Source organism: Brassica napus, chromosome A6 (genome assembly GCF_020379485.1).
Source record: "Brassica napus cultivar Da-Ae chromosome A6, Da-Ae, whole genome shotgun sequence".
Classification (NCBI taxonomy): Eukaryota; Viridiplantae; Streptophyta; class Magnoliopsida; order Brassicales; family Brassicaceae; genus Brassica; species Brassica napus.
The window spans coordinates 9,181,290-9,192,627 of record NC_063439.1 but is presented as its reverse complement, the minus strand read 5'-3'; the positions used below and the strand labels follow the sequence as shown (position 1 = coordinate 9,192,627).

The following is an 11,338-nucleotide window of genomic DNA, read 5'->3' as shown; positions in this document are numbered from 1 at the left end:
GTTTTTCTAACGTCCCAATGTTTATAACTGATTTAATTATACTTTGTTGGCTTAGAGCGAGATTAACCCGGATTATTAGTTTGGGATTATTAACTTATGATTTGAGATTTTTTTTCACACTTTTCGACTAAGAATCGGTTTTTAGAGTACTATTAACCCTAGTATCCCTATTGAAGCTTTTAATCACTTTTTTAGTAATAAAAGGGTGTTCAGCACTTTTTTAAAACAACTTCTAAATTTTGTTTTCCAATGCAAGTATCTTATTTATGGTTTTTTTTTGACGTCGAACGGTTATTCTATTACTCAAGCTTGAGGTGGTCTGGTTACCAGATCAGAATAAAACAACCAATGAAAAATAACTCCCTACGGAAGCTTCTAGCAGTCTTAGCTAAAAAAACAGAAAACTGGTTGCACACTCGTGGTATATGGATATTTTTGAAGTCCGGGAAGCAAGTCAGGAGCGTCTCTATCTTCTCCAATTCTATCGCAAAGCGTGGCCACTCGTGGGGTTTCTTTATCATTGCAATCAGCTCCTTGCAGTCTGTTCCAAAGTTTTGGCATGGCGAGTGTTAAAGCATATTCTCCATCGCCCATCGCAGCGCTTCTACCTCCGAATGCAATGCTGATTCACATCGAGTGTAATTCCGAGTTCCCATGAGTTGTATTTTCTCCCCACTGTCCATCCAGGCTCATCCACATCCACTAAATCGATCGTAAGCTGTCCAAGATCCATTTAGCAGGCAAATATTACCCAAGCTTAAGACTTGGTATTCCTCGTTATAGCTGACTTGTACCACATGTGGTGTCATCTCATTTGCGTTAAACCATGTTTGACACTCACTTTTTGCGTATCGAACTAGTTCCAAAGGGTCTCTGTCTATTCCCCTGAAGAGTTTATCATTACGAGCCTTCCAAATGTACCATATTATCCAGGGATAAGGATCCCTGTCTTGGTCTGGTTCTAAGATATCATTCTTCCTCCAGCAAAAAAAGATAGTCCATGTTTGTGTAGACACTTGACACTGGAAATGTAGTTGGGCATCAAGGACTTACTGATAAAGACCATACTTGGAGAGCTAGAGGGAATTCAAATATTGCGTGAGTTACAAATTCTTCTATTTCTCCACACCTTGGACAATAATTGTCTCACCTCATATTCCGTCTTACTAGATTTCTCGTTACTGCCACCTGACCCGTTATCAATTGTCATATAAGATGGCACATCTTCCTTGGCGCTTTTAACTTCCAATCAAAGGCTTGAAGCTTAGTGATACTCGGTTCCAGAATTTCCTTTTTCTCATCTGATTTCAACATATTTTGAGTAACTCAGTATCCAGATTTAACTGTGTATTGCCCATTCCTCGTGTAGCTCCAACATAAAGTATCACGACGATGAGTAGAGCTTATGGCCATACTACAGATGAGTGGTATGTCATCGGGGTGGACATAATCCACTAGTAGCCTCACTTCCCATTCCTTCAATTCCTGATTAATGAGGTCACTAATTCTCATATTCGGATGCAACACAGGCGCTACAGGTGTAGCTGGTCTAGTAGGCGTCGTCGGGATCCATGGATCTTCCCATACCTTAACTTCATAACCAAAGTGAATCTTCTGTCTGATCCCTAAAAGCGAAAGCTTCCTTGCAGCAGAAATGCTTGTCCACACATATGATGGACTACTTGTAGATATTACTCTTAATGGCGAAGACAGTCTATAATATATGTCCCTCAAGACTCGAGCATCCAGTGAATCAGGTTACTGAACCAATCTCCATAATTGCTTTGCCAATAGAGCTAGATTAAACTCATCAATTAAGCGGAAGCCAATCCCGACCTCTTCTTTTGGTAGACAAACCTTTTCCCATTTTGCCCAATGTATTCCTCTTTTCGGCGGATTAGAGCTCCACCAAAATTATGCAATGGCACTAGCTAGGATTTCACAAATCTCCAATGGGAGCAAAAACGTCGACATAACGTATGTCGAAAGTGCAAGTAGAATGGATTTGATCATTACTTCATTCCCTCCTTTCGAAAGCCATCTACCCGTTCATCCATTTACTCTATGCATCAGGTTATCTTTTAGGAATGCAAAGAGTTTGCATTTGGAACCACTAATATCGTCTTGGATTCCTAAGTAGTTCCCCATCCCACCATCATTATGTATTCCAAGTGTATCTTTAATCACTTGCCTAGTAGATGTATTAATCCTTTTACCAAAGAGTAATGAAGATTTATCAAAATTAATACATTGGCCAAATGCTTTACCATATATCCTGACTACTTTCATTACTTCTTCACATTCACGGGGCTCCGCCTTACAGAAGAAAAGGCTATCATCAGCAAAGAGAAGGTGGGATACCGAAAGACACGCGCGTGTGATACGCATCCCCATTATCTTCCCTTGATTCTCTGCATGATTAAGAAGGATAGCGAGCGCTTCCGTGCATAGAATAAAAATGAATGAAGACAAAAGATCTCCTTGGCGTAAGCCTCTACGATGAGACATATATTTGTATCATTGAGTCCATTCTCCACCGTTCTATCAAAAAGGAATTTATTAACCATACGAGTTAACTCTTCCTTTACAATATCCCAAAATTTTTGGTAGAAAAGCGCCGTCATCCCATCTGGTCCAGGGGCCTTGTCTGGATGCATAGCGAAAAAAGCTAATTTAACCTCTCATTCATTGCTCCAGTGATCGTCGTAGGAACTTGAGCTAGTGCCTCTTCAATGTCCTCTAGGTTAGACGATTCAAAGATCTGTCTAAAGTAGCTAGTAGCAATGGCTACAAATCCTTCTTCATCCTCAACTATATTTCCATTTTCATCTAAGAGCTGCGTAATTTTATTCCTTGCTCTTCTTTGCTTAGTTAAGGCATGGAAGTATTTTATATTTATGTCCCCTTCTCTCAGTCAAAACACTCGACTCTTCTGTTTCCAGAACATTTCTTCTGACTTAAGAGCATCCGAAAGTTCTTTCAACGCTGCTGCAATTTTCTCAGTTGTAGCATTGTCATCTGCATACAGACCCTCCACTTTTTCTTTACACTCCTCCACCAATCTTGCCGAATTAACGTTATGTTGTCTTCTCCATTCGCTTAAAGCTTTTCGGCAACTAGAAATATGTTTCATAATATTCGCATTGGGAGGAAGATAAGGAGATTTCCATCCCTCAAGAATGACCTTCCTTAGCTCCTCATTATCTAGCCATCTTTATCAAACTTGAATTTCTTTGATTTCCTTATTGGCTTTAAGAGTATATCTGCAAGAATCAGACGATGATCCGATCCCCATAACCTCATATACTTGACAGACGAGTGGGGAAACTTTTCATGCCAATCCGGATTTTCTACTGCTCTGTCCAGGCGACATCTAACAGTTGTTCTGCCTGCTCTCTTTCCTACCCATGAAAGCATGTCCCCCGAAAATTCCAACATCCCACAATCATTAAGCATCTGCTTAAAAGGCAAAAATGAGCTATCAGGACGTTTTCGTCCCCCCTCTTTTTCATTGTGACCCGTAATTTCATTAAAATCTCCTATCATAAACCAAGGTCCAGATCTTGTTGTTGAGAAACGCGTAAGACGTTCCCAAACTTGATCACGTCTCTCTAGTAAAGGATCCCCATAAACAAACGTCATATAGACTTTTATTCCATCAATGACTGCCTCAATATCAATCATACGGTTATTCGAAAATAAAACATTAACTTGAAATTCATCCATAAAAAATAAAGTTAAACCTCCGATGAGGCCAAGTGGTTCAACAGTAAATAAATAATCAAATCCTAAGTCGGCCTGAATGTTTTGCAACAGGAGCCTCCTGTTCTCTGTCTCAGAAAGGAACACAAGTCATGGGCGATGCTTCTGACACATCTTTGTAAGGCGTCGAACTGTGAGGTCATTCCCAATCCCTTGACAGTTCCAACTGATTGTCTTCATGGATAGTGTCGTGATGAGTATTTGAAACTCATCAAACCATCATGCTTTGGCGCATTGTCCTTGCCTTTGTTAGACCCGTGGCGACGTCTTAGTTTTTCACCACCCCCTGCTGCATGTGCTCATGTAGACGCAGAACATTTGCTTGGAGATCCCCTACGAAGGACCTCAAACTTCCTATTATTGATATCCAAAGGAGCATTACACTTAACGCCAAGCTTCTTAATCCCTTTGGAGTTCTTGTTTGAGCTCTGTCCCTTATCCTCAATCGGCCTAGGCTGAGACTGATTACCTTCCATCTCCATAAGGTCAAGCTCTAAAAGATCCTCGCCATCAACTTCCTCTTCCAGCATGCCATTAACTGGGTGATCCACAAGCTTCATGTCATCTAACGCCCCAATGATAAGATTATCATGGTTAAACATTGTTTTATTTAAGATAAAATTTATTTATTATATAAAACATATTTAAAAAAAAAAAATTAAGAAACACTTTTGTTTGTAAAATCTCTTGCCATCATCAGAAAGTAAGCCAACTTTGTTTGAAACATCCTATAAGAGTAAACCAAGAAGAAGACGTTCAAGAGTAAACCAAGCTACACATACCTTTCATCCACAAAATTTGGCATATACATTCTACAGAAAACTTACAATGTGCTGAAGGGATGTGATGCTTTGCTTCCTGCCAATATGGAAAAGATCATGTAACATGAAAACATAAGAACCACGAAAACAGATGAAGCAAAAAATGTCAGCTTACCTGAACATCACTCCACTCCACACAGCGAAGAAACTTTGTCTTTCATCTTCACTCAAAGTCCTTGTTGGCGGATATTTTAGAACTTTTGTATTGATCTTTGAAAGAAGAAAATTACAACTTCCATTATAATATAATGAAATGACAAGAAACTACCACACAACTTCAATTAAACCAAGAGAAAAAAAACTCCATTCCATATTTACTTCCGCTCGTTATTACTCGGTTTGAGATCCCTGTCAATAATGCCACGATCCAAGCTCCTTGCAAGCTTTAGTTGTTTGTGCTCTGAAGGATTAAACTTTCCAAGTTCTGTATCTCAGAGAGTGATGAGTTTGTTCCAGCAGTATGCTGGCCCTGTAGTGTTCAATCTGGAATTAAGAAGAGAGCTATATGAAACATTAAAACGCTTCTACAAAGGTCATCACAACATCACAACAAAGACACAATGAAGGAAGGCAAAATCATGATAAGTATACATAGAAAAGAGAAGAAACCTTGTTCTCATGGGAAGACCAAAAAGAACTCCATCTATTTACAATGCACACTCGACGTAAAGCTCTGGTCTTTTGTCCTCTATGAACATAAATCAAACCAGCAAAATCCAAAATTAAGGACTAATAATCACATTAACTCCAATTGCGTTTGAAGAGATTTGATTCAAATCTACTTCCACCAGTAATAAACTTAGAAATTGAATGTTTTGAGTACCCGACTCAGTAGATTTATCGACAAGGAGGATTCCATCGAGCTTCTCGGTACAGAAAGTGACGGGAGAATTGAGATCGCAGGAGAGGAAGAAATGAAACTCGCTAGCGAATGTTTCCCCAATCTGCGACGCCTCCGTCCTCGTCTCCTCCACCGCTTTAAACGCTGCCGAACGCGATGACCCCATCAACCTCTCATTCCCCGGAGACGGATTCGACGTTGTGATCCGCCCAAAACCGCTCTCGAGCTCTCCTGTCCCAACACCGTCTCTTGCTCCAATATCCTCGCCGTCGCCGTCCGCGATCTCAATCTCAGCGTCGATTTCCGCGAGAGAAATCCCTCTCCGAGCAAAGATGACGAGTACACTTACGTTTCTTGAGAGAGAGAGAGAGAGAAAGGGACGCGGAGTTAATGATCGGCAACACGTGTCCACTAAGCACCGCTGCTTCTTCTGAGGCTTAATTAAGTACCGTTTCTTTTCTAATTATTTTTTTTCCTTTTTTTTAATCCAAAAATCAGTAAGCAACCTATTAAGCACCTGGGTTAATGGTGTTTTTATATCTCTTATTTAAGAATGGTTTTTAGTTTTTCTTAGTTAAAAGCTAAGAAATGGTTCTTAACTTAGGTTAAGAACCCCCACACTAAAAACCCTGGTTAATCATGGTCTTATAACTGTAGGCCATTGCACTACTTTTTAATAAAATTCAATATGACTGATCAAATCATGTTCCTCTTACCTCTCCAATACCTTTACAAAACCTAAAGAGGCTAAGAAGAAGAAAGCTGAGAAATATTGTGGACACGAAATTCACGTAGGTATAATAAACATGTGTTGTTGTCGTCTCTTTAAACTACTTCCGTTTGTTTCACGTCTCTGTTCTCGCCAGTAATCAAAAGCGTACCGATGTTAAACTAAATTGGAAAGTGAATAAGAGATCATTAGTATGATCTAGAGATGGTAGACAGTATGATTAGATTTTATTCACTATGGCAAATGTCAGGTTTTTGTTGCGTCATTACAAGATTCAAGAGATTTGTTTGCATATTTGCAAAAGGTTCATTACAAGAATCAAGAGATCGCAATATACACGATTAAGAGAACTGTAAGTTGTGACTCTCCTATTTGGTTCTGCACTTTCTAAAATTCACACCTGGAATCTCGAAATTCACAATTGATCACAAAGGGCATATGCAAAAAAAAAAAAAAAAGTTTTGGGCATGCAAATGTACATGTGTCATATAGATTTTATCAGGATGGACACGTTCCTAGCTAGCATCTTGTCCCTGTGCATAAGAACATTCAAACACTTATTAGTACAATTAACATTCAATTTTTTTTGGGATACGTAATGTTTTTCTTGGTAAATCACATTACCTGAACTTTATTCGGTGTCAGCTTCAGCTAAACAGCTGTATAGATTAGCTAGCGGCAAAGTAGGGTGAGATGTTGTAGACTGATTCTGTAGGAATAGGATTAGCTGATACAAACTCTGCTTCTGGCTCTGGCTCATGCTTTGGCTCATTAACTGTTGAGAGCAGTGTGTGCAATGTTGTACTCACTTGAGATATACTAGGCCTGAAAAATGGGTCTTCATTCCAGCAGTTTTCTACAATGATTTTGAGCTTTAGATTCATATTTTCTGGTATTGCTGGCCTTTCTCCCTGACAAACACATGCACAACAAAAAGGTTAGTGTTTCCACAGTCGCACATATAAATATTTAAGAAATGAATAAACTTCTCACCCCTATAACACGTTGTGCAGCTAGGCAAGGGGATATGTTATCTAAATGATCATACGGTAGCTGTAATAACAAATAAAATGAATCACGTAACTAAATATATACACCATAACAAGTGAAATGAATCATGTAAGTAAATACAAACATTAGGTTGAAAGGAGATACCTTAGCTGTTATCAGATGCCACAACAACAGTCCAAAGCTATACACATCTGCTCTATCACCATATTTCTCTTCGTTCATTGCCTTTATAGTTATAAAAACAAAGTGTGTATTAGTCTAAAATAAAATGTTGGAGAAATGCCCCTGAATTGCATTAAAACTTACTTCCGGTGCTGTCCATCTGTACCATGTTCTGATTTTGGTGTTATTTTGCTCAGGAGTAGGAATTCTCAACAACATAGCTTCCAATTCAGGGGTGGTATTCTTCCCAGCCCACAAGAGGTACAGAGCAGCAGCAACATCAACCTTGACAACCTTAGATAAAATGGAAGACATAGGAGCATGCTTTAGATTATGAAAAAGTGTTGAAAACTCAATTATTCACTTCCCTCACATAGTCACATTATTCTCATCCAAGAGAAGATTCATAGAGTTCAGATTTCTGTGTATGATCATGTTCGCATGCAGGAACTCGATTCCTTTACACACATCAATGGCCATCTTCAACCGTTGAGAGAGAGTCAAAACACAATGATTTCGTTGCAAGTAGTGAAAGAGGGTTCCACCATGCATGTACTCTGAAATCAAGGTTTAATAAATCTAAAAACCAGAAATAAAATACAGTGAAATGAAATATTTATATGTTAGTTGGAAATTATTTGAACCTGTGATTATTTTCAAGTCGGTGCCTTGTGTGTTGGCACCAAGACATCGTACCACGTTGGGATGACCAAGTCCACTGCAGTAAATTTTTTAAAAGTTATCAAATATAAAGTTAAACGTGGGGAAATCACACTTCACACACCACACCAACCATACGTAAAAACTATATAAATAAATAGTGTTTTACCTGAACAGTTTCATTTTTTTCCAAAACCGTGATGGTTGCCAAAGGCTTCGATCGGTTTGCAACTCTCTTACACAAACTTCTTTAGAATGGAGTGTACCTTGATACCTGTAAACCAGAAGCTGAGAATACATGTCTACACAGGGCCGGGCCTGAATAGAAGCCCATCAAGCATGTGCTTGGGACCCGGCGAAAATATAGATTATTTTAGGACCAATGAAAAACATAAACAGTATGTAGCTTTACTGGAAACATTCTTCTAACAGTGGAAATGAACCAGGGTTCAAACGTCCACACCTGCATCTTTAAATATTTTTGTTGGTTTTTAGAAACAAAAGGGCCAAAAATATTTTTTTGCTTGTGGGCCAATATTTTTCAGGCCCGGCCCTGAGTCTATATATACACTTAAAAGAGATAGATAAATCATGATGGATCACTCAAAACACTCACACATGAGCAGAGCCGGACCTGAGTTATTAGGGGCCCTATTCAAAAATATACATATAATTTATAAATATTTTTTTTTTTTTTTTTTTTTGTAACTGATAATTTATAAATATTGCACATCACTTTATATTATAAAATTTTGATTATTAAATATTTTCAAATAAAAACAGTTGAATTTGTTGGGATTTAGATAATTAAACAATGAAATAGTTAAAATTAACAACTAAAGTTTTTTTTTATAAAAAAAAGTATCTACAGTTTAGTTTTGATCTCCACGAAAAAATGAATTTATATTTAATAAAAAACGATTGTTTATAGTGAGAATAACGAGAACGTCTAGAATAACGAGAACGTCTAGTAGTATTTATCATCATTTAATTCGTAACTATACTTACTTTGTCAAAATTTTATACTTCGGATTACATACATAAATATACATATACGTGAGATACAAAAGTGGGGCCCCCACCTATTAGGGGCCCCATGCAAATGTTTCGTAACACTATGTTCAAGTCCGGCTCTGCACATGAGAAGAGATGTTTTCTCCAATAACTAGACCCCCCAAGTCAATATCCCTATTTGCTCTCTATACCATAAGATATTCATCTTTAGTTTTTAAAAAGAAATTTTAAACACCAAAGACAGAGAGATTCAATACCTCAATATCAGTGATTGCAGCTTTAAGCACATTTGAGAATTCTTCAAGGTCATGAGAAGCAATAACCCGAAACAAGTCCAAGGCGTAGTACCCATCCCTCGTTCTAAACGTATCCCCAAACAGAATCTCCATTCCTTTGTCAGAGATGGTGGATTTAAGCTGTGAACAAGGAGAGTGAGTGTGGGAGAAAGGAAAAAAAGAGTGCAAGTCACGAAGCATTTGAGAAAGCATGTATGTCTATCTACCTCATCGTGAAGGTCTGACTCGTAGACGCTAGCAACGGCGATTTTGAAAGTTGGAGCTTCCTGTTTTTCTCCTGGCCATATCTCATGCGCAAGCATACGCGATTCTTCTACTCGTTTCAGAAGTCGGAGGTGTATGAGTACATCTTGAGGATTAGTCACTGGGGACATAATTTTTTTATTGATATTTAATAATAATTTGTTATTAGTTTAAAAATAAAAAATGTCAACAAAATTTTAAATTTATAATATTTTATGAATATTTCAGTTTCTTAATTTTTAAATTTCATTGATTTAAAAACATTATTTTAGGATAACAACATTGTTATTTTTCTATTTTAAATGTGTTTTTATTTTTAATCAATTTTTATTACATTGATTTATAAGCAACTATCTAATCAAATAAACAAATATAGTTTTGTTTAACAAATAATTATCAACAATATAAACAATATATTATATTATAATAAGCTGGTTTCCAAACAATTTTGATGATATTTATTTTAAAATAATTACATTCCCAATAAAAAAATATTTAGATAAATAAAAACAAATAAATATTAAAAATTTAAACTTAAATAACAAATAAATGTTCTTGCAACCGAATAATATAAATTAAAAATAAAATACCACTAAAAACACATTAAGAGACAAATATAAATCAAAATTATTTTTATTTCTTATATACCTCGTTTTAGTATTTTAAGGGAAATTGCCACAAATACCACATTCATAGTACCACTTTTCATGTTTACACTAACCACTTTTACCTTCACTTTTAATGAAGGGTAAAATATAATTATACCCTTAGGGTTAACTAATATAGACTTAAGGTTTAGAGTTGAGAGGGTGGGGTAGAGTTTTTGGAATGTGAAATTTATGATTCCAATAAATATATAAATACTTAAAAAATATATAAAAAATTTAAAAAAATAGTTTCAAACATAATTTTCGTTTTTCAAAAAGAAATTTGAAAAAAAAATAATTTTTTTTTTTTTTGTAAAAAAGTTCAAATTTGAAAAAGTATATTTCGAAAACATTGAAAAAAATACATTTTTTTTCTTTTTTATTTTATTTTTCTTTTATTTTTTTTCATTTTTTTATTTATTTAAATAATAAATTATTATATATAAATAACAAGGGCATAAGAGTCTTTTGCCACTTAATGAATAAGGTATTTTTGAAAATATCTCATTAGTGGTGGTATAAATGAAAAGTGGTACCATGAAAGTGGTAAACATGTAATTTTCCCGTATTTTTATACTAAAATAAATTTAATAATTTTAAAAACTATGCCATGATATATTGCGTTTACAAAAAAAATACAAACCATTTTTTCTTTTATAAAACTATTTTAAATATTTTAGTATAATGATAAATCTAATCAGTATATGTGCATATATATTATTAATTATAATAATTAAAAAATAAGAAAGAAAGGTGTAGGTAAACACAAATAAATACATGGAATTATCCTCTTTTTTGCCAAAAACGTTTTCCATTTTATTTCTTTTAAGATAATTTGTATAATATTTAATTTATAATCAATTAAATAATAAATTATATAATTATTCATTAAAGATATCAAATATTATTTAGTCTAAATTAAAAATATGACTCAACCTAAAATTATAGAGAAAATGACAAATAAGCAAATTCACTTCTCAAATAATAGTATAGATTTCATTTTCATTCATTTATTTTTTTTCTCCTGGTTTAATAATGCACACTAGAGATTGACCTAAACGCCCGCACTTTTTTACATTTTTATACACTGATATTTATTTTTTATAATTAGTGTTATATATTTTTGATATGTCGTAATATAACTAATTGTA

The 11,338-nt window shown here is 35.5% G+C and overlaps 2 protein-coding genes across 2 annotated transcripts; both read right to left on the bottom strand.

The window, feature by feature from the left end:
* Positions 1–4,895: 4,895 nt before the first annotated feature.
* Positions 4,896–6,086, bottom strand: LOC125609915. The gene is made up of 4 exons (XM_048781529.1): positions 6,053–6,086; positions 5,407–5,883; positions 5,193–5,271; positions 4,896–5,066 (listed from the first exon to the last, which is right to left on the bottom strand). Exons 1-3 carry the CDS (start codon positions 6,084–6,086, stop codon positions 5,231–5,233), a joined length of 552 nt encoding a protein of 183 aa, XP_048637486.1. The 3' UTR covers positions 4,896–5,066; positions 5,193–5,230.
* A 698-nt stretch (positions 6,087–6,784) lies between these two features.
* LOC111211597 (serine/threonine-protein kinase STY17-like) lies at positions 6,785–9,671 on the bottom strand. The gene is made up of 10 exons (XM_048782557.1): positions 9,504–9,671; positions 9,259–9,417; positions 9,125–9,186; positions 8,157–8,261; positions 7,972–8,045; positions 7,709–7,884; positions 7,472–7,621; positions 7,310–7,390; positions 7,148–7,207; positions 6,785–7,065 (listed from the first exon to the last, which is right to left on the bottom strand). The coding sequence occupies exons 1-10, from the start codon at positions 9,669–9,671 to the stop codon at positions 6,823–6,825; spliced, it is 1,278 nt and encodes a 425-aa protein (XP_048638514.1). The 3' UTR covers positions 6,785–6,822.
* Between the last annotated feature and the right edge of the window lie 1,667 nt (positions 9,672–11,338).

Coding starts and splice junctions, on each gene's coding strand:
- LOC111211597 (XM_048782557.1), bottom strand. CDS start 9,671: ATGTCCCCAGTGACTAATCCTCAAGATGTACTCATACACCTCCGACTT. Junction 7,885..7,971: donor CGACTTGAAAATAATCACAG/GTTCAAATAATT, acceptor CCTTGATTTCAG/AGTACATGCATGGTGGAACC. Junction 7,208..7,309: donor GGCATCTGATAACAGCTAAG/GTATCTCCTTTC, acceptor TTGTTATTACAG/CTACCGTATGATCATTTAGA.
- LOC125609915 (XM_048781529.1), bottom strand. CDS start 6,086: ATGGCCTACAGTTATAAGACCATGATTAACCAGG. Junction 5,884..6,052: donor TAAGACCATGATTAACCAGG/GTTTTTAGTGTG, acceptor AAAAATAATTAG/AAAAGAAACGGTACTTAATT. Junction 5,272..5,406: donor CGATAAATCTACTGAGTCGG/GTACTCAAAACA, acceptor TTATGTTCATAG/AGGACAAAAGACCAGAGCTT.